At 52.3% G+C, this 22,766-nt stretch overlaps 1 protein-coding gene across 3 annotated transcripts in view; it reads left to right on the forward strand.

The window, feature by feature from the left end:
• The window catches only part of ppef1 (protein phosphatase, EF-hand calcium binding domain 1), a 91,862-nt gene extending 69,980 nt beyond the window's left edge, over nucleotides 1-21,882 (forward strand). For all 3 annotated transcript variants that reach the window (XM_045698320.1, XM_045698321.1, XM_045698322.1), the window contains 8 exons: nucleotides 17,192-17,623; nucleotides 17,698-17,769; nucleotides 17,982-18,167; nucleotides 19,359-19,501; nucleotides 20,781-20,887; nucleotides 21,143-21,306; nucleotides 21,421-21,505; nucleotides 21,641-21,882. In XM_045698320.1, the coding sequence (XP_045554276.1) occupies nucleotides 17,192-17,623; nucleotides 17,698-17,769; nucleotides 17,982-18,167; nucleotides 19,359-19,501; nucleotides 20,781-20,887; nucleotides 21,143-21,306; nucleotides 21,421-21,505; nucleotides 21,641-21,858 (1,407 nt within the window). In that variant the 3' untranslated portion in view covers nucleotides 21,859-21,882. The remainder of the gene's footprint in view (nucleotides 1-17,191; nucleotides 17,624-17,697; nucleotides 17,770-17,981; nucleotides 18,168-19,358; nucleotides 19,502-20,780; nucleotides 20,888-21,142; nucleotides 21,307-21,420; nucleotides 21,506-21,640) is intronic.
• Nucleotides 21,883-22,766: the final 884 nt, after the last annotated feature.

The raw sequence follows: 22,766 nt of genomic DNA on the forward strand, positions 1-22,766 counted from the left end.
GACAGGTCAGGTCCTGATACAGTAGGATGGAGGTGACTAGGAGCAGTAGACAGGTCAGGTCCTGATACAGTAGGATGGAGGTGACTAGGAGCAGTAGACAGGTCAGGTCCTGATACAGTAGGATGGAGGTGACTAGGAGCAGTAGTCAGGTCAGGTCCTGATACAGTAGGATGGAGGTGACTAGGAGCAGTAGACGGGTCAGGTCCTGATACAGTAGGATGGAGGTGACTAGGAGCAGTAGACAGGTCAGGTCCTGATACAGTAGGATGGAGGTGACTAGGAGCAGTAGTCAGGTCAGGTCCTGATACAGTAGGATGGAGGTGACTAGGAGCAGTAGACAGGTCAGGTCCTGATACAGTAGGATGGAGGTGACTAGGAGCAGTAGTCAGGTCAGGTCCTGATACAGTAGGATGGAGGTGACTAGGAGCAGTAGTCAGGTCAGGTCCTGATACAGTAGGATGGAGGTGACTAGGAGCAGTAGTCAGGTCAGGTCCTGATACAGTAGGATGGAGGTGACTAGGAGCAGTAGACGGGTCAGGTCCTGATACAGTAGGATGGAGGTGACTAGGAGCAGTAGACAGGTCAGGTCCTGATACAGTAGGATGGAGGTGACTAGGAGCAGTAGTCAGGTCAGGTCCTGATACAGTAGGATGGAGGTGACTAGGAGCAGTAGTCAGGTCAGGTCCTGATACAGTAGGATGGAGGTGACTAGGAGCAGTAGACAGGTCAGGTCCTGATACAGTAGGATGGAGGTGACTAGGAGCAGTAGACAGGTCAGGTCCTGATACAGTAGGATGGAGGTGACTAGGAGCAGTAGACAGGTCAGGTCCTGATACAGTAGGATGGAGGTGACTAGGAGCAGTAGACAGGTCAGGTCCTGATACAGTAGGATGGAGGTGACTAGGAGCAGTAGTCAGGTCAGGTCCTGATACAGTAGGATGGAGGTGACTAGGAGCAGTAGACAGGTCAGGTCCTGATACAGTAGGATGGAGGTGACTAGGAGCAGTAGACAGGTCAGGTCCTGATACAGTAGGATGGAGGTGACTAGGAGCAGTAGACAGGTCAGGTCCTGATACAGTAGGATGGAGGTGACTAGGAGCAGTAGTCAGGTCAGGTCCTGATACAGTAGGATGGAGGTGACTAGGAGCAGTAGACGGGTCAGGTCCTGATACAGTAGGATGGAGGTGACTAGGAGCAGTAGACAGGTCAGGTCCTGATACAGTAGGATGGAGGTGACTAGGAGCAGTAGACAGGTCAGGTCCTGATACAGTAGGATGGAGGTGACTAGGAGCAGTAGTCAGGTCCTGATACAGTAGGATGGAGGTGACTAGGAGCAGTAGTCAGGTCAGGTCCTGATACAGTAGGATGGAGGTGACTAGGAGCAGTAGACAGGTCAGGTCCTGATACAGTAGGATGGAGGTGACTAGGAGCAGTAGACAGGTCAGGTCCTGATACAGTAGGATGGAGGTGACTAGGAGCAGTAGACAGGTCAGGTCCTGATACAGTAGGATGGAGGTGACTAGGAGCAGTAGTCAGGTCAGGTCCTGATACAGTAGGATGGAGGTGACTAGGAGCAGTAGACAGGTCAGGTCCTGATACAGTAGGATGGAGGTGACTAGGAGCAGTAGTCAGGTCAGGTCCTGATACAGTAGGATGGAGGTGACTAGGAGCAGTAGACAGGTCAGGTCCTGATACAGTAGGATGGAGGTGACTAGGAGCAGTAGACAGGTCAGGTCCTGATACAGTAGGATGGAGGTGACTAGGAGCAGTAGACAGGTCAGGTCCTGATACAGTAGGATGGAGGTGACTAGGAGCAGTAGACAGGTCAGGTCCTGATACAGTAGGATGGAGGTGACTAGGAGCAGTAGTCAGGTCAGGTCCTGATACAGTAGGATGGAGGTGACTAGGAGCAGTAGACAGGTCAGGTCCTGATACAGTAGGATGGAGGTGACTAGGAGCAGTAGACAGGTCAGGTCCTGATACAGTAGGATGGAGGTGACTAGGAGCAGTAGACAGGTCAGGTCCTGATACAGTAGGATGGAGGTGACTAGGAGCAGTAGTCAGGTCAGGTCCTGATACAGTAGGATGGAGGTGACTAGGAGCAGTAGACAGGTCAGGTCCTGATACAGTAGGATGGAGGTGACTAGGAGCAGTAGACAGGTCAGGTCCTGATACAGTAGGATGGAGGTGACTAGGAGCAGTAGACAGGTCAGGTCCTGATACAGTAGGATGGAGGTGACTAGGAGCAGTAGACAGGTCAGGTCCTGATACAGTAGGATGGAGGTGACTAGGAGCAGTAGACAGGTCAGGTCCTGATACAGTAGGATGGAGGTGACTAGGAGCAGTAGACAGGTCAGGTCCTGATACAGTAGGATGGAGGTGACTAGGAGCAGTAGTCGGGTCAGGTCCTGATACAGTAGGATGGAGGTGACTAGGAGCAGTAGACAGGTCAGGTCCTGATACAGTAGGATGGAGGTGACTAGGAGCAGTAGACAGGTCAGGTCCTGATACAGTAGGATGGAGGTGACTAGGAGCAGTAGTCGGGTCAGGTCCTGATACAGTAGGATGGAGGTGACTAGGAGCAGTAGTCAGGTCAGGTCCTGATACAGTAGGATGGAGGTGACTAGGAGCAGTAGACAGGTCAGGTCCTGATACAGTAGGATGGAGGTGACTAGGAGCAGTAGACAGGTCAGGTCCTGATACAGTAGGATGGAGGTGACTAGGAGCAGTAGACAGGTCAGGTCCTGATACAGTAGGATGGAGGTGACTAGGAGCAGTAGTCAGGTCAGGTCCTGATACAGTAGGATGGAGGTGACTAGGAGCAGTAGACAGGTCAGGTCCTGATACAGTAGGATGGAGGTGACTAGGAGCAGTAGACAGGTCAGGTCCTGATACAGTAGGATGGAGGTGACTAGGAGCAGTAGACAGGTCAGGTCCTGATACAGTAGGATGGAGGTGACTAGGAGCAGTAGACAGGTCAGGTCCTGATACAGTAGGATGGAGGTGACTAGGAGCAGTAGTCGGGTCAGGTCCTGATACAGTAGGATGGAGGTGACTAGGAGCAGTAGACAGGTCAGGTCCTGATACAGTAGGATGGAGGTGACTAGGAGCAGTAGACAGGTCAGGTCCTGATACAGTAGGATGGAGGTGACTAGGAGCAGTAGACAGGTCAGGTCCTGATACAGTAGGATGGAGGTGACTAGGAGCAGTAGACGGGTCAGGTCCTGATACAGTAGGATGGAGGTGACTAGGAGCAGTAGTCAGGTCAGGTCCTGATACAGTAGGATGACTAGGAGCAGTAGACAGGTCAGGTCCTGATACAGTAGGATGGAGGTGACTAGGAGCAGTAGTCGGGTCAGGTCCTGATACAGTAGGATGGAGGTGACTAGGAGCAGTAGACAGGTCAGGTCCTGATACAGTAGGATGGAGGTGACTAGGAGCAGTAGACAGGTCAGGTCCTGATACAGTAGGATGGAGGTGACTAGGAGCAGTAGACAGGTCAGGTCCTGATACAGTAGGATGGAGGTGACTAGGAGCAGTAGACAGGTCAGGTCCTGATACAGTAGGATGGAGGTGACTAGGAGCAGTAGACAGGTCAGGTCCTGATACAGTAGGATGGAGGTGACTAGGAGCAGTAGACAGGTCAGGTCCTGATACAGTAGGATGGAGGTGACTAGGAGCAGTAGTCAGGTCAGGTCCTGATACAGTAGGATGGAGGTGACTAGGAGCAGTAGACAGGTCAGGTCCTGATACAGTAGGATGGAGGTGACTAGGAGCAGTAGACAGGTCAGGTCCTGATACAGTAGGATGGAGGTGACTAGGAGCAGTAGTCAGGTCAGGTCCTGATACAGTAGGATGGAGGTGACTAGGAGCAGTAGACAGGTCAGGTCCTGATACAGTAGGATGGAGGTGACTAGGAGCAGTAGACAGGTCAGGTCCTGATACAGTAGGATGGAGGTGACTAGGAGCAGTAGACAGGTCAGGTCCTGATACAGTAGGATGGAGGTGACTAGGAGCAGTAGACAGGTCAGGTCCTGATACAGTAGGATGGAGGTGACTAGGAGCAGTAGTCAGGTCAGGTCCTGATACAGTAGGATGGAGGTGACTAGGAGCAGTAGACAGGTCAGGTCCTGATACAGTAGGATGGAGGTGACTAGGAGCAGTAGACAGGTCAGGTCCTGATACAGTAGGATGGAGGTGACTAGGAGCAGTAGACAGGTCAGGTCCTGATACAGTAGGATGGAGGTGACTAGGAGCAGTAGACAGGTCAGGTCCTGATACAGTAGGATGGAGGTGACTAGGAGCAGTAGACAGGTCAGGTCCTGATACAGTAGGATGGAGGTGACTAGGAGCAGTAGACAGGTCAGGTCCTGATACAGTAGGATGGAGGTGACTAGGAGCAGTAGACAGGTCAGGTCCTGATACAGTAGGATGGAGGTGACTAGGAGCAGTAGACAGGTCAGGTCCTGATACAGTAGGATGGAGGTGACTAGGAGCAGTAGACAGGTCAGGTCCTGATACAGTAGGATGGAGGTGACTAGGAGCAGTAGACAGGTCAGGTCCTGATACAGTAGGATGGAGGTGACTAGGAGCAGTAGACAGGTCAGGTCCTGATACAGTAGGATGGAGGTGACTAGGAGCAGTAGTCAGGTCAGGTCCTGATACAGTAGGATGGAGGTGACTAGGAGCAGTAGACAGGTCAGGTCCTGATACAGTAGGATGGAGGTGACTAGGAGCAGTAGACAGGTCAGGTCCTGATACAGTAGGATGGAGGTGACTAGGAGCAGTAGACAGGTCAGGTCCTGATACAGTAGGATGGAGGTGACTAGGAGCAGTAGACAGGTCAGGTCCTGATACAGTAGGATGGAGGTGACTAGGAGCAGTAGACAGGTCAGGTCCTGATACAGTAGGATGGAGGTGACTAGGAGCAGTAGACAGGTCAGGTCCTGATACAGTAGGATGGAGGTGACTAGGAGCAGTAGACAGGTCAGGTCCTGATACAGTAGGATGGAGGTGACTAGGAGCAGTAGACAGGTCAGGTCCTGATACAGTAGGATGGAGGTGACTAGGAGCAGTAGTGGTCAGGTCCTGATACAGTAGGATGGAGGTGACTAGGAGCAGTAGTCAGGTCAGGTCCTGATACAGTAGGATGGAGGTGACTAGGAGCAGTAGACAGGTCAGGTCCTGATACAGTAGGATGGAGGTGACTAGGAGCAGTAGACAGGTCAGGTCCTGATACAGTAGGATGGAGGTGACTAGGAGCAGTAGACAGGTCAGGTCCTGATACAGTAGGATGGAGGTGACTAGGAGCAGTAGACAGGTCAGGTCCTGATACAGTAGGATGGAGGTGACTAGGAGCAGTAGACAGGTCAGGTCCTGATACAGTAGGATGGAGGTGACTAGGAGCAGTAGACAGGTCAGGTCCTGATACAGTAGGATGGAGGTGACTAGGAGCAGTAGTCAGGTCAGGTCCTGATACAGTAGGATGGAGGTGACTAGGAGCAGTAGACAGGTCAGGTCCTGATACAGTAGGATGGAGGTGACTAGGAGCAGTAGTCAGGTCAGGTCCTGATACAGTAGGATGGAGGTGACTAGGAGCAGTAGACAGGTCAGGTCCTGATACAGTAGGATGGAGGTGACTAGGAGCAGTAGTCAGGTCAGGTCCTGATACAGTAGGATGGAGGTGACTAGGAGCAGTAGACAGGTCAGGTCCTGATACAGTAGGATGGAGGTGACTAGGAGCAGTAGACAGGTCAGGTCCTGATACAGTAGGATGGAGGTGACTAGGAGCAGTAGACAGGTCAGGTCCTGATACAGTAGGATGGAGGTGACTAGGAGCAGTAGACAGGTCAGGTCCTGATACAGTAGGATGGAGGTGACTAGGAGCAGTAGTCAGGTCAGGTCCTGATACAGTAGGATGGAGGTGACTAGGAGCAGTAGACAGGTCAGGTCCTGATACAGTAGGATGGAGGTGACTAGGAGCAGTAGACAGGTCAGGTCCTGATACAGTAGGATGGAGGTGACTAGGAGCAGTAGACAGGTCAGGTCCTGATACAGTAGGATGGAGGTGACTAGGAGCAGTAGACAGGTCAGGTCCTGATACAGTAGGATGGAGGTGACTAGGAGCAGTAGTCAGGTCAGGTCCTGATACAGTAGGATGGAGGTGACTAGGAGCAGTAGACAGGTCAGGTCCTGATACAGTAGGATGGAGGTGACTAGGAGCAGTAGTCGGGTCAGGTCCTGATACAGTAGGATGGAGGTGACTAGGAGCAGTAGACAGGTCAGGTCCTGATACAGTAGGATGGAGGTGACTAGGAGCAGTAGTCAGGTCAGGTCCTGATACAGTAGGATGGAGGTGACTAGGAGCAGTAGACAGGTCAGGTCCTGATACAGTAGGATGGAGGTGACTAGGAGCAGTAGTCAGGTCAGGTCCTGATACAGTAGGATGGAGGTGACTAGGAGCAGTAGACAGGTCAGGTCCTGATACAGTAGGATGGAGGTGACTAGGAGCAGTAGACAGGTCAGGTCCTGATACAGTAGGATGGAGGTGACTAGGAGCAGTAGACGGGTCAGGTCCTGATACAGTAGGATGGAGGTGACTAGGAGCAGTAGTCAGGTCAGGTCCTGATACAGTAGGATGGAGGTGACTAGGAGCAGTAGACAGGTCAGGTCCTGATACAGTAGGATGGAGGTGACTAGGAGCAGTAGACAGGTCAGGTCCTGATACAGTAGGATGGAGGTGACTAGGAGCAGTAGACAGGTCAGGTCCTGATACAGTAGGATGGAGGTGACTAGGAGCAGTAGACAGGTCAGGTCCTGATACAGTAGGATGGAGGTGACTAGGAGCAGTAGACAGGTCAGGTCCTGATACAGTAGGATGGAGGTGACTAGGAGCAGTAGACAGGTCAGGTCCTGATACAGTAGGATGGAGGTGACTAGGAGCAGTAGACAGGTCAGGTCCTGATACAGTAGGATGGAGGTGACTAGGAGCAGTAGACAGGTCAGGTCCTGATACAGTAGGATGGAGGTGACTAGGAGCAGTAGACAGGTCAGGTCCTGATACAGTAGGATGGAGGTGACTAGGAGCAGTAGACAGGTCAGGTCCTGATACAGTAGGATGGAGGTGACTAGGAGCAGTAGTCAGGTCAGGTCCTGATACAGTAGGATGGAGGTGACTAGGAGCAGTAGACAGGTCAGGTCCTGATACAGTAGGATGGAGGTGACTAGGAGCAGTAGTCAGGTCCTGATACAGTAGGATGGAGGTGACTAGGAGCAGTAGACAGGTCAGGTCCTGATACAGTAGGATGGAGGTGACTAGGAGCAGTAGTCAGGTCAGGTCCTGATACAGTAGGATGGAGGTGACTAGGAGCAGTAGTCAGGTCAGGTCCTGATACAGTAGGATGGAGGTGACTAGGAGCAGTAGACGGGTCAGGTCCTGATACAGTAGGATGGAGGTGACTAGGAGCAGTAGACAGGTCAGGTCCTGATACAGTAGGATGGAGGTGACTAGGAGCAGTAGACAGGTCAGGTCCTGATACAGTAGGATGGAGGTGACTAGGAGCAGTAGACAGGTCAGGTCCTGATACAGTAGGATGGAGGTGACTAGGAGCAGTAGACAGGTCAGGTCCTGATACAGTAGGATGGAGGTGACTAGGAGCAGTAGACAGGTCAGGTCCTGATACAGTAGGATGGAGGTGACTAGGAGCAGTAGACAGGTCAGGTCCTGATACAGTAGGATGGAGGTGACTAGGAGCAGTAGACAGGTCAGGTCCTGATACAGTAGGATGGAGGTGACTAGGAGCAGTAGACAGGTCAGGTCCTGATACAGTAGGATGGAGGTGACTAGGAGCAGTAGTCAGGTCAGGTCCTGATACAGTAGGATGGAGGTGACTAGGAGCAGTAGACAGGTCAGGTCCTGATACAGTAGGATGGAGGTGACTAGGAGCAGTAGTCAGGTCAGGTCCTGATACAGTAGGATGGAGGTGACTAGGAGCAGTAGACGGGTCAGGTCCTGATACAGTAGGATGGAGGTGACTAGGAGCAGTAGACAGGTCAGGTCCTGATACAGTAGGATGGAGGTGACTAGGAGCAGTAGTCGGGTCAGGTCCTGATACAGTAGGATGGAGGTGACTAGGAGCAGTAGACAGGTCAGGTCCTGATACAGTAGGATGGAGGTGACTAGGAGCAGTAGACAGGTCAGGTCCTGATACAGTAGGATGGAGGTGACTAGGAGCAGTAGACAGGTCAGGTCCTGATACAGTAGGATGGAGGTGACTAGGAGCAGTAGACGGGTCAGGTCCTGATACAGTAGGATGGAGGTGACTAGGAGCAGTAGACAGGTCAGGTCCTGATACAGTAGGATGGAGGTGACTAGGAGCAGTAGACAGGTCAGGTCCTGATACAGTAGGATGGAGGTGACTAGGAGCAGTAGTCAGGTCAGGTCCTGATACAGTAGGATGGAGGTGACTAGGAGCAGTAGACAGGTCAGGTCCTGATACAGTAGGATGGAGGTGACTAGGAGCAGTAGACAGGTCAGGTCCTGATACAGTAGGATGGAGGTGACTAGGAGCAGTAGTCAGGTCAGGTCCTGATACAGTAGGATGGAGGTGACTAGGAGCAGTAGACAGGTCAGGTCCTGATACAGTAGGATGGAGGTGACTAGGAGCAGTAGACAGGTCAGGTCCTGATACAGTAGGATGGAGGTGACTAGGAGCAGTAGTCAGGTCAGGTCCTGATACAGTAGGATGGAGGTGACTAGGAGCAGTAGACAGGTCAGGTCCTGATACAGTAGGATGGAGGTGACTAGGAGCAGTAGACGGGTCAGGTCCTGATACAGTAGGATGGAGGTGACTAGGAGCAGTAGACAGGTCAGGTCCTGATACAGTAGGATGGAGGTGACTAGGAGCAGTAGACAGGTCAGGTCCTGATACAGTAGGATGGAGGTGACTAGGAGCAGTAGACAGGTCAGGTCCTGATACAGTAGGATGACTAGGAGCAGTAGACAGGTCAGGTCCTGATACAGTAGGATGGAGGTGACTAGGAGCAGTAGTCGGGTCAGGTCCTGATACAGTAGGATGGAGGTGACTAGGAGCAGTAGACAGGTCAGGTCCTGATACAGTAGGATGGAGGTGACTAGGAGCAGTAGACGGGTCAGGTCCTGATACAGTAGGATGGAGGTGACTAGGAGCAGTAGACGGGTCAGGTCCTGATACAGTAGGATGGAGGTGACTAGGAGCAGTAGACAGGTCAGGTCCTGATACAGTAGGATGGAGGTGACTAGGAGCAGTAGACAGGTCAGGTCCTGATACAGTAGGATGGAGGTGACTAGGAGCAGTAGACAGGTCAGGTCCTGATACAGTAGGATGGAGGTGACTAGGAGCAGTAGACAGGTCAGGTCCTGATACAGTAGGATGGAGGTGACTAGGAGCAGTAGACAGGTCAGGTCCTGATACAGTAGGATGGAGGTGACTAGGAGCAGTAGACAGGTCAGGTCCTGATACAGTAGGATGGAGGTGACTAGGAGCAGTAGACAGGTCAGGTCCTGATACAGTAGGATGGAGGTGACTAGGAGCAGTAGACAGGTCAGGTCCTGATACAGTAGGATGGAGGTGACTAGGAGCAGTAGTCAGGTCAGGTCCTGATACAGTAGGATGGAGGTGACTAGGAGCAGTAGACAGGTCAGGTCCTGATACAGTAGGATGGAGGTGACTAGGAGCAGTAGACAGGTCAGGTCCTGATACAGTAGGATGGAGGTGACTAGGAGCAGTAGACAGGTCAGGTCCTGATACAGTAGGATGGAGGTGACTAGGAGCAGTAGACAGGTCAGGTCCTGATACAGTAGGATGGAGGTGACTAGGAGCAGTAGACAGGTCAGGTCCTGATACAGTAGGATGGAGGTGACTAGGAGCAGTAGACAGGTCAGGTCCTGATACAGTAGGATGGAGGTGACTAGGAGCAGTAGACAGGTCAGGTCCTGATACAGTAGGATGGAGGTGACTAGGAGCAGTAGACAGGTCAGGTCCTGATACAGTAGGATGGAGGTGACTAGGAGCAGTAGACAGGTCAGGTCCTGATACAGTAGGATGGAGGTGACTAGGAGCAGTAGACAGGTCAGGTCCTGATACAGTAGGATGGAGGTGACTAGGAGCAGTAGACAGGTCAGGTCCTGATACAGTAGGATGGAGGTGACTAGGAGCAGTAGACAGGTCAGGTCCTGATACAGTAGGATGGAGGTGACTAGGAGCAGTAGACAGGTCAGGTCCTGATACAGTAGGATGGAGGTGACTAGGAGCAGTAGACGGGTCAGGTCCTGATACAGTAGGATGGAGGTGACTAGGAGCAGTAGACAGGTCAGGTCCTGATACAGTAGGATGGAGGTGACTAGGAGCAGTAGACAGGTCAGGTCCTGATACAGTAGGATGGAGGTGACTAGGAGCAGTAGACAGGTCAGGTCCTGATACAGTAGGATGGAGGTGACTAGGAGCAGTAGACAGGTCAGGTCCTGATACAGTAGGATGGAGGTGACTAGGAGCAGTAGACGGCAGGTCCTGATACAGTAGGATGGAGGTGACTAGGAGCAGTAGCAGGTCAGGTCCTGATACAGTAGGATGGAGGTGACTAGGAGCAGTAGACAGGTCAGGTCCTGATACAGTAGGATGGAGGTGACTAGGAGCAGTAGACAGGTCAGGTCCTGATACAGTAGGATGGAGGTGACTAGGAGCAGTAGACAGGTCAGGTCCTGATACAGTAGGATGGAGGTGACTAGGAGCAGTAGACAGGTCAGGTCCTGATACAGTAGGATGGAGGTGACTAGGAGCAGTAGACAGTCAGGTCCTGATACAGTAGGATGGAGGTGACTAGGAGCAGTAGACAGGTCAGGTCCTGATACAGTAGGATGGAGGTGACTAGGAGCAGTAGACAGGTCAGGTCCTGATACAGTAGGATGGAGGTGACTAGGAGCAGTAGACAGGTCAGGTCCTGATACAGTAGGATGGAGGTGACTAGGAGCAGTAGACAGGTCAGGTCCTGATACAGTAGGATGGAGGTGACTAGGAGCAGTAGTCAGGTCAGGTCCTGATACAGTAGGATGGAGGTGACTAGGAGCAGTAGACAGGTCAGGTCCTGATACAGTAGGATGGAGGTGACTAGGAGCAGTAGACAGGTCAGGTCCTGATACAGTAGGATGGAGGTGACTAGGAGCAGTAGACGGGTCAGGTCCTGATACAGTAGGATGGAGGTGACTAGGAGCAGTAGACAGGTCAGGTCCTGATACAGTAGGATGGAGGTGACTAGGAGCAGTAGACAGGTCAGGTCCTGATACAGTAGGATGGAGGTGACTAGGAGCAGTAGTCAGGTCAGGTCCTGATACAGTAGGATGGAGGTGACTAGGAGCAGTAGACAGGTCAGGTCCTGATACAGTAGGATGGAGGTGACTAGGAGCAGTAGACAGGTCAGGTCCTGATACAGTAGGATGGAGGTGACTAGGAGCAGTAGACAGGTCAGGTCCTGATACAGTAGGATGGAGGTGACTAGGAGCAGTAGACAGGTCAGGTCCTGATACAGTAGGATGGAGGTGACTAGGAGCAGTAGACAGGTCAGGTCCTGATACAGTAGGATGGAGGTGACTAGGAGCAGTAGACAGGTCAGGTCCTGATACAGTAGGATGGAGGTGACTAGGAGCAGTAGACAGGTCAGGTCCTGATACAGTAGGATGGAGGTGACTAGGAGCAGTAGACAGGTCAGGTCCTGATACAGTAGGATGGAGGTGACTAGGAGCAGTAGACAGGTCAGGTCCTGATACAGTAGGATGGAGGTGACTAGGAGCAGTAGACAGGTCAGGTCCTGATACAGTAGGATGGAGGTGACTAGGAGCAGTAGACAGGTCAGGTCCTGATACAGTAGGATGGAGGTGACTAGGAGCAGTAGACAGGTCAGGTCCTGATACAGTAGGATGGAGGTGACTAGGAGCAGTAGACAGGTCAGGTCCTGATACAGTAGGATGGAGGTGACTAGGAGCAGTAGACAGGTCAGGTCCTGATACAGTAGGATGGAGGTGACTAGGAGCAGTAGACAGGTCCTGATACAGTAGGATGGAGGTGACTAGGAGCAGTAGACAGGTCAGGTCCTGATACAGTAGGATGGAGGTGACTAGGAGCAGTAGACAGGTCAGGTCCTGATACAGTAGGATGGAGGTGACTAGGAGCAGTAGTCAGGTCAGGTCCTGATACAGTAGGATGGAGGTGACTAGGAGCAGTAGTCAGGTCAGGTCCTGATACAGTAGGATGGAGGTGACTAGGAGCAGTAGACAGGTCAGGTCCTGATACAGTAGGATGGAGGTGACTAGGAGCAGTAGACAGGTCAGGTCCTGATACAGTAGGATGGAGGTGACTAGGAGCAGTAGACGGGTCAGGTCCTGATACAGTAGGATGGAGGTGACTAGGAGCAGTAGACAGGTCAGGTCCTGATACAGTAGGATGGAGGTGACTAGGAGCAGTAGACAGGTCAGGTCCTGATACAGTAGGATGGAGGTGACTAGGAGCAGTAGACAGGTCAGGTCCTGATACAGTAGGATGGAGGTGACTAGGAGCAGTAGTCGGGTCAGGTCCTGATACAGTAGGATGGAGGTGACTAGGAGCAGTAGACGGGTCAGGTCCTGATACAGTAGGATGGAGGTGACTAGGAGCAGTAGACGGGTCAGGTCCTGATACAGTAGGATGGAGGTGACTAGGAGCAGTAGACGGGTCAGGTCCTGATACAGTAGGATGGAGGTGACTAGGAGCAGTAGACAGGTCAGGTCCTGATACAGTAGGATGGAGGTGACTAGGAGCAGTAGTCAGGTCAGGTCCTGATACAGTAGGATGGAGGTGACTAGGAGCAGTAGACAGGTCAGGTCCTGATACAGTAGGATGGAGGTGACTAGGAGCAGTAGTCGGGTCAGGTCCTGATACAGTAGGATGGAGGTGACTAGGAGCAGTAGTCAGGTCAGGTCCTGATACAGTAGGATGGAGGTGACTAGGAGCAGTAGACAGGTCAGGTCCTGATACAGTAGGATGGAGGTGACTAGGAGCAGTAGACGGGTCAGGTCCTGATACAGTAGGATGGAGGTGACTAGGAGCAGTAGTCAGGTCAGTTCCTGATACAGTAGGATGGAGGTGACTAGGAGCAGTAGACAGGTCAGGTCCTGATACAGGAGGATGGAGGTGACTAGGAGCAGTAGTCAGGTCAGGTCCTGATACATTAGGATGACTAGGAGCAGTAGACAGGTCAGGTCCTGATACAGTAGGATGGAGGTGACTAGGAGCAGTAGACAGGTCAGGTCCTGATACAGTAGGATGGAGGTGACTAGGAGCAGTAGTCAGGTCAGGTCCTGATACAGTAGGATGGAGGTGACTAGGAGCAGTAGACAGGTCAGGTCCTGATACAGTAGGATGGAGGTGACTAGGAGCAGTAGACAGGTCAGGTCCTGATACAGTAGGATGGAGGTGACTAGGAGCAGTAGACAGGTCAGGTCCTGATACAGTAGGATGGAGGTGACTAGGAGCAGTAGACAGGTCAGGTCCTGATACAGTAGGATGGAGGTGACTAGGAGCAGTAGACGGGTCAGGTCCTGATACAGTAGGATGGAGGTGACTAGGAGCAGTAGACCGGTCAGGTCCTGATACAGTAGGATGGAGGTGACTAGGAGCAGTAGACAGGTCAGGTCCTGATACAGTAGGATGGAGGTGACTAGGAGCAGTAGACAGGTCAGGTCCTGATACAGTAGGATGGAGGTGACTAGGAGCAGTAGACAGGTCAGGTCCTGATACAGTAGGATGGAGGTGACTAGGAGCAGTAGACAGGTCAGGTCCTGATACAGTAGGATGGAGGTGACTAGGAGCAGTAGACAGGTCAGGTCCTGATACAGTAGGATGGAGGTGACTAGGAGCAGTAGACAGGTCAGGTCCTGATACAGTAGGATGGAGGTGACTAGGAGCAGTAGACGGGTCAGGTCCTGATACAGTAGGATGGAGGTGACTAGGAGCAGTAGACAGGTCAGGTCCTGATACAGTAGGATGGAGGTGACTAGGAGCAGTAGACAGGTCAGGTCCTGATACAGTAGGATGGAGGTGACTAGGAGCAGTAGACAGGTCAGGTCCTGATACAGTAGGATGGAGGTGACTAGGAGCAGTAGTCAGGTCAGGTCCTGATACAGTAGGATGGAGGTGACTAGGAGCAGTAGTCAGGTCCTGATACAGTAGGATGGAGGTGACTAGGAGCAGTAGACAGGTCAGGTCCTGATACAGTAGGATGGAGGTGACTAGGAGCAGTAGTCAGGTCAGGTCCTGATACAGTAGGATGGAGGTGACTAGGAGCAGTAGACAGGTCAGGTCCTGATACAGTAGGATGGAGGTGACTAGGAGCAGTAGACAGGTCAGGTCCTGATACAGTAGGATGGAGGTGACTAGGAGCAGTAGACAGGTCAGGTCCTGATACAGTAGGATGGAGGTGACTAGGAGCAGTAGACAGGTCAGGTCCTGATACAGTAGGATGGAGGTGACTAGGAGCAGTAGACAGGTCAGGTCCTGATACAGTAGGATGGAGGTGACTAGGAGCAGTAGACCGGTCAGGTCCTGATACAGTAGGATGGAGGTGACTAGGAGCAGTAGTCAGGTCAGGGCCTGATACAGTAGGATGGAGGTGACTAGGAGCAGTAGTCAGGTCCTGATACAGTAGGATGGAGGTGACTAGGAGCAGTAGTCAGGTCAGGGCCTGATACAGTAGGATGGAGGTGACTAGGAGCAGTAGTCAGGTCCTGATACAGTAGGATGACTAGGAGCAGTAGTCAGGTCAGGTCCTGATACAGTAGGATGACTAGGAGCAGTAGACAGGTCAGGTCCTGATACAGTAGGATGGAGGTGACTAGGAGCAGTAGTCAGGTCAGGTCCTGATACATTAGGATGACTAGGAGCAGTAGACAGGTCAGGTCCTGATACAGTAGGATGGAGGTGACTAGGAGCAGTAGACAGGTCAGGTCCTGATACAGTAGGATGGAGGTGACTAGGAGCAGTAGTCAGGTCCTGATACAGTAGGATGGAGGTGACTAGGAGCAGTAGACAGGTCAGGTCCTGATACAGTAGGATGGAGGTGACTAGGAGCAGTAGACAGGTCAGGTCCTGATACAGTAGGATGGAGGTGACTAGGAGCAGTAGACAGGTCAGGTCCTGATACAGTAGGATGGAGGTGACTAGGAGCAGTAGACAGGTCCTGATACAGTAGGATGGAGGTGACTAGGAGCAGTAGACGGGTCAGGTCCTGATACAGTAGGATGGAGGTGACTAGGAGCAGTAGACAGGTCCTGATACAGTAGGATGGAGGTGACTAGGAGCAGTAGACGGGTCAGGTCCTGATACAGTAGGATGGAGGTGACTAGGAGCAGTAGACAGGTCAGGTCCTGATACAGTAGGATGGAGGTGACTAGGAGCAGTAGTCAGGTCAGGTCCTGATACAGTAGGATGGAGGTGACTAGGAGCAGTAGACGGGTCAGGTCCTGATACAGTAGGATGGAGGTGACTAGGAGCAGTAGTCAGGTCAGGTCCTGATACAGTAGGATGGAGGTGACTAGGAGCAGTAGACAGTTCAGGTCCTGATACAGTAGGATGGAGGTGACTAGGAGCAGTAGACAGGTCAGGTCCTGATACAGTAGGATGGAGGTGACTAGGAGCAGTAGACAGGTCAGGTCCTGATACATTAGGATGACTAGGAGCAGTAGACAGGTCAGGTCCTGATACAGTAGGATGGAGGTGACTAGGAGCAGTAGACGGGTCAGGTCCTGATACAGTAGGATGGAGGTGACTAGGAGCAGTAGACAGGTCAGGTCCTGATACAGTAGGATGGAGGTGACTAGGAGCAGTAGTCGGGTCAGGTCCTGATACAGTAGGATGGAGGTGACTAGGAGCAGTAGTCAGGTCCTGATACAGTAGGATGGAGGTGACTAGGAGCAGTAGACAGGTCAGGTCCTGATACAGTAGGATGGAGGTGACTAGGAGCAGTAGACAGGTCCTGATACAGTAGGATGGAGGTGACTAGGAGCAGTAGACAGGTCCTGATACAGTAGGATGGAGGTGACTAGGAGCAGTAGTCAGGTCAGGTCCTGATACAGTAGGATGGAGGTGACTAGGAGCAGTAGTCAGGTCCTGATACAGTAGGATGGAGGTGACTAGGAGCAGTAGACGGGTCAGGTCCTGATACAGTAGGATGGAGGTGACTAGGGACAGTAGACTGGTCAGGTCCTGATACAGTAGGATGGAGGTGACTAGGAGCAGTAGACAGGTCAGGTCCTGATACAGTAGGATGGAGGTGACTAGGAGCAGTAGTCGGGTCAGGTCCTGATACAGTAGGATGGAGGTGACTAGGAGCAGTAGACAGGTCAGGTCCTGATACAGTAGGATGGAGGTGACTAGGAGCAGTAGACAGGTCAGGTCCTGATACAGTAGGATGGAGGTGACTAGGAGCAGTAGTCGGGTCAGGTCCTGATACAGTAGGATGGAGGTGACTAGGAGCAGTAGACGGGTCAGGTCCTGATACAGTAGGATGGAGGTGACTAGGAGCAGTAGTCAGGTCAGGTCCTGATACAGTAGGATGGAGATGACTAGGAGCAGTAGACAGGTCAGGTCCTGATACAGTAGGATGGAGGTGACTAGGAGCAGTAGACGGGTCAGGTCCTGATACAGTAGGATGGAGGTGACTAGGAGCAGTAGTCAGGTCAGTTCCTGATACAGTAGGATGGAGGTGACTAGGAGCAGTAGACAGGTCAGGTCCTGATACAGTAGGATGGAGGTGACTAGGAGCAGTAGACAGGTCCTGATACAGTAGGATGGAGGTGACTAGGAGCAGTAGTCAGGTCAGTTCCTGATACAGTAGGATGGAGATGACTAGGAGCAGTAGTCAGGTCAGGTCCTGATACAGTAGGATGGAGAGACTAGGAGCAGTAGACAGGTCAGGTCCTGATATAGTAGGATGGAGAGACTAGGAGCAGTAGACAGGTCAGGTCCTGATACAGTAGGATGGAGAGACTAGGAGCAGTAGACAGGTCAGGTCCTGATATAGTAGGATGTTCAGTATTACATTGTGTTCTTGTTTTATTTTGTATTTTATTGGCTATCAGCTGTAAAGTTTACCCTCAGGGATAATAAAGATTCTCTACTCTACTCAGGGCCAGCCAGAGAGCCCCCGGTATAGGAGCAGGGGCCAGGCAGAGAGCCCCCGGTGTAGAAGCAGGTGTCAGGACCATGGCCAGGCAGAGAGCCCCCGGTGTAGAAGCAGGTGTCAGGACCATGGCCAGGCAGAGAGCCCCCGGTGTAGAAGCAGGGGCCAGGACCATGGCCAGGCAGAGAGCCCCCGGTGTAGAAGCAGGGGCCAGGACCATGGCCAGCCAGAGAGCCCCCGGTGTAGGGGCCAGCCAGAGAGCCCCCGGTGTAGGAGCAGGGGTCAGGACCATGGCAACATCCCCAAGAAGAGACGTCACCTCACCAGACAGGGCAGCTCTTCCTCCTCATCCTCGCTGTGCTCCCCCCGGGGGTCGTCCCGCCTCACTCTGCGCCGCTGCCTTTCTCCCAGCATGCTCAGTCCCACCGACAACCTCCAGGTGTTTTTCCTATTGATGATAATAATAACCAATAATAATAATAACAACAATATTAATAATATAGTTATTGTTAGGTGCCTTTCCTGGACTCCTTCACTGCCCTCCCCGTCTGTCAGCCGCCCAGGGAGGAGTTGGAGTGGAAACAGGTGAGAGCAGAGCGCCACCTACAGGCTGGAGGCCAAACCGTGGTGGTTCGGTGGATCAAGAAGATAACAAAATAGACTTGCAGAATTTGGTTTCCTGCTCTTTTCTCTTCCTAGTAAAGTTGATATATAGTTGAAACATTGTCTAACAGGAAGTTATTCTATGCACCAATCCTGCATTCCGGTAGTAGTGACCATTCTGTCTCATGTTGAAGGTAGTAGATTTGCTGTGGAGCGACCCGAAGAGCCAGCCAGGCTGCAGTCCCAACACCTTCAGGGGAGGAGGCAGTTACTTCGGGCCAGACGTGACCAGACGCCTGCTGGAGAGACACGGCATGACTCTGCTGATCAGATCACATGAGTGTAAACAGGAGGGCTACGAACTCTGCCACGACGGACAGGTGATTTCTTAGGCCTGCTTCTAATCTCTATTGAACAGGACTAGCTGTATAAGATATATGATAGTTAATATGTCTGGGACCCCCCCCTCCCCCCATGGCTAGTAGACAACAGGACTAGCTCTATTAGATATATGATAGTTAATATGTCTGGGACCCCCCCCCATGGCTAGTAGACAACAGGACTAGCTCTATTAGATATATGATAGTTAATATGTCTGGGACCCCCCGCCCATGGCTAGTAGACAACAGGACTAGCTCTTTAGATATATGATAGTTATATGTCTGGGACCCCCCCGCCCATGGCTAGTAGACAACAGGACTAGCTCTATTAGATATATGATAGTTATATGTCTGGGACCCCCCCCATGGCTAGTAGACAACAGGACTAGCCTAGTATATGATAGTTAAATGTCTGGGACCCCCCTCCCCATGGCTAGTAGACAACAGGACTAGCCCTATTAGTATATGATCGTTAATATGACTGGGACCCCCCCCTTCCCCATGGCTAGTAGACAACAGGACTAGCTCTATTAGATATGATAGTTAATATGACTGGGACCCCCCCCCCCCCATGGCTAGTAGACAACAGGACTAGCTCTATTAGATATATGATAGTTAATATGTCTCGGGACCCCCCCCCCTTCCCCATGGCTAGTAGACAACAGGACTAGCTCTATTAGATATATGATAGTTAATATGTCTGGGACCCCCCCCCCATGGCTAGTAGACAACAGGACTAGCTCTATTAGATATATGATAGTTAATATGTCTGGGACCCCCCTTCCCATGGCTAGTAGACAACAGGACTAGCCCTGTATATGATAGTTAATATGTCTGGGACCCCCCCGCCCATGGCTAGTAGACAACAGGACTAGCTCTATTAGATATATGATAGTTAATGTCTGGGACCCCCCCATGGCTAGTAGACAACAGGACTAGCCCTATTAGATATATGATCGTTAATATGTCTCGGACCCCCCCCCTTCCCATGGCTAGTAGACAACAGGACTAGCTCTATTAGATATATGATAGTTAATATGTCTCGGACCCCCCCCCTTCCCATGGCTAGTAGACAACAGGACTAGCCCTATTAGATATATGATCGTTAATATGTCTCGGACCCCCCCCTTCCCATGGCTAGTAGACAACAGGACTAGCTCTATAAGATATATGTGTATTTTGTTCTTTCAGGTGATCACCATTTTCTCTGCGTCTAACTACTATGAGGAGGGTAGTAACCGTGGAGCCTACATTAAGCTGGGCAGAGAGCTGGTCCCTCGCTTCTTCCAGTACCAGGTCAGCAGGAACACCAGGAAACTCACCCTGACTCAGAGGTAGGGGCTGGGTTGGAGGTGGAGGTAGGGGCTGGGTTGGAGGTGGAGGTAGGGGCTGGGTTGGAGGTGGAGGTAGGGGCTGGGTTGGAGGTGGAGGTAGGGGCTGGGTTGGAGGTGGAGGTAGGGGCTGGGTTGGAGGTGGAGGTAGGGGGCTGGGTTGGTGGTGGAGGTTGGGGCTGGGTTGGAGGTGGAGGTAGGGGCTGGGTTGGAGGTGGAGGTAGGGGCTGGGTTGGAGGTGGAGGCAGGGGCTGGGTTGGAGGTGGAGGTAGGGGCTGGGTTGGAGGTGGAGGTAGGGGGCTGGGTTGGAGGTGGAGGTAGGGGGCTGGGTTGGAGGTGGAGGTAGGGGGCTGGGTTGGAGGTGGAGGTAGGGGGCTGGGTTGGAGGTGGAGGTAGGGGGCTGGGTTGGAGGTGGAGGTAGGGGCTGGGTTGGAGGTGGAGGTAGGGGGGCTGGGTTGGAGGTGGAGGTAGGGGCTGGGTTGGAGGTGGAGGCGGGGGCTGGGTTGGAGGTGGAGGTAGGGGGCTGGGGTTGGAGGTGGAGGTAGGGGCTGGGGTTGGAGGTGGAGGTGGGGGCTGGGTTGGAGGTGGAGGCGGGGGGCTGGGTTGGAGGCGGGGGCTGGGTTGGAGGCGGGGGCTGGGTTGGAGGCGGGGAGGCGGGGGTTGAGGCGGGGTTGGAGGCGGGGTTGGGGCTGGGGTTGGGGGCTGGGTTGGAGGCGGGGGCTGGGTTGGAGGCGGAGGCGGGGGGCTGGGTTGGAGGCGGGGGCTGGGTTGGAGGCGGAGGCGGGGGCTGGGTTGGAGGCGGAGGCGGGGGCTGGGTTGGAGGCTGGGTTGGGGGCTGGGTTGGAGTCTGGGTTGGAGGTGGAGGGAGGGGCTGGGTTGAATGTGGAGGTTGGAGGTGGAGGCTGGGTTGGATGTGTAGGGACTGGGGTGGAGGTGGGGTTTGGGGTGGAGATGGAGGTGGAGGCAGGGTTGGATGTGTTGGGGTTGTAGGTTGGGGTTGTAGGTAGGGGCTGGAGGTGGAGGTAGGGGCTGGAGGTGGAGGTAGGGGCTGGAGGTGGAGGTAGGGGCTGGAGGTGGAGGTAGGGGCTGGAGGTGGAGGTAAGGGCTGGAGGTGGAGGTAGGGGCTGGAGGTGGAGGTAGGGGCCTGGAGGTGGAGGTAGGGGCTGGGATGGAGGTTGGGGCTCGGGTGGAGGTGGAGGTAGGGGATCATGGTTCCTACTGGTCTCTACATACAGAGCGTGACAATGAGTTGATTATCGTGTGTGTGTGTGTCCATCCGCAGGGTGAATGTGGCAGAGGGTTCGGCTGTAAGGGCTGTACAGGAGAAGCTGTTTGCTCACCGCTCAGAACTCATGGCTGCCTTTCAGCAGTATGACACAAGTAACAGTGGTAAGATATTTTTGCAATAACACACACACACACACTGCCTGCCAGCTGTTAAAGAACACCCCAAACTCCTATGACATAGTCATATTCCGAGATGTGTAGCCACCTGCCATAAAGATCACCTGGAACGCGCCCATCATTGTGTATCATTAGTGACTCTGTGCTGTGTCTGTTCCAGGCTATACCTCTGTCAGTTAGTTAGACTGTCCCCGGCTGTATCTCTGTCTGTCAGTGAGTTAGACTGTCTGTCTGTTCCAGGCTGTATCTCTGTCAGTGAGTGGGCCCTGGTGGTGGAGTCAGTCCTGAGACTGGACCTGCCCTGGAGGACTCTGCGCCCGCGCCTGGCACAGCTGGCACCAGATGGCAGAATCAACTACCAGTCCTGCTTCGAGGACATGGGCCCGGGACAACCCATAGCCCAGGTCAGAACCAGGAAGAGACTGATCGATCAATTGATTGATGTTATTTGGTAATCAATAAAGCTGTTGAATAAAGCTGCTCCTTTCACAGAAACTCTCTCTATGTGTTTTGTTCAGGTCACTCCAAACTTGGCTGAAACTCTTTACAGATATCGAACAGACCTTGAGATTATCTTCAACATCATGGACAAAGACCACTCTGGTACATGTTACTCTAATGATAACTATTACAGCTCCTAAGCCTGCTAGTTCACATCATGCTACATTAACCATTAGCTTGTTAGAAAGAAAAGCTTTTAGTATTTCTTAGATTCTCTCACTGTCTTTCCCCATCCAGGTCAGATTTCCATCGAGGAGTTCCGTCAGACCTGGCGTCTGTTTAGTGCTCACCTAGGTGTGGAGGTGGATGACCGGGCCATAGATGAACTGGCTAAGAGTATAGACTTCAACAAGGATGGCAGCATCGACTTCAACGAGTTCCTAGAGGCCTTCAGGGTGGTGCACAAACTGGATGTCAAGGACCAAACAGCAGGGCTGGGAGAAACCTTGTTGTAGACCTGAAGACTCACATTAGCTACCCGGGCTAAGACTGGCTTTAGCTCGTGAGCCAACACTGGAAGCAGGGCTGAGAGAACTACAAAGACCAGCGGCTAGGCTGCGAGGACTACAAAGACCAGCGGCTAGGCTGCGAGGACTACAAAGACCAGCGGCTAGGCTGCGAGGACTACAAAGACCAGCGGCTAGGCTGAGAGTTAACTACAAAGAAGCAGCAGGCTGAGGGAGCAATCGCCTTGGCTATAGCTCTGCAGGCTAAAACAGTCTTGTGGCATGCCAGAGACCCGGATGCAAACACACTACTCTCACCAGCTACTGATATGGAGACGGACCAACACACATATGTGAGGTTTCTACAGACAAAGCAGACAAGAGCTCCCCGCGGCATGTCTTAGCTCTGCTCTGCAGACAAACAGCACTTTGCCCCATCTTTTCTCAGTCTGAGACAGGGCTGTAACTCTGAGACCAGACTGCTACATCCTCTCTTCAGGGTTAAAGGTCCAATGCAGAAGTTTTATTTATTTAAATTCTCAATATTAAATCATTTCTGGGTAACAATGAAGTACCTTACTGTGATTGTTTTTAATTAAAATGGTCAAAAAGAAACTAAAATAGCTTGTTAGCAAAGAGCCATTTCTCAAGCAAGAATTTAGCTATGACTGTCTGGGAGTGGTCTGGAAAACTGAAAATTATCTGTTATTGGCAGAGAGGTTTCGACGTCTTTCTTATTGGTCTATTGACTAATTTACCTCCTGGTGATGTCACTAGGCAGGCCAAAACCACCCCACCAGAACAGGCTGAAATGTACTTTAAACACCTCTTACACTTAAAAGGTCATTATCATAATTTTCTACATTTGACAGTATTATTCCAACCTCATAAAAGCAGCATGTAAAGTGTTGGTCCCA

Source organism: Salmo salar, chromosome ssa16 (genome assembly GCF_905237065.1).
Source record: "Salmo salar chromosome ssa16, Ssal_v3.1, whole genome shotgun sequence".
Taxonomy (NCBI): Eukaryota; Metazoa; Chordata; class Actinopteri; order Salmoniformes; family Salmonidae; genus Salmo; species Salmo salar.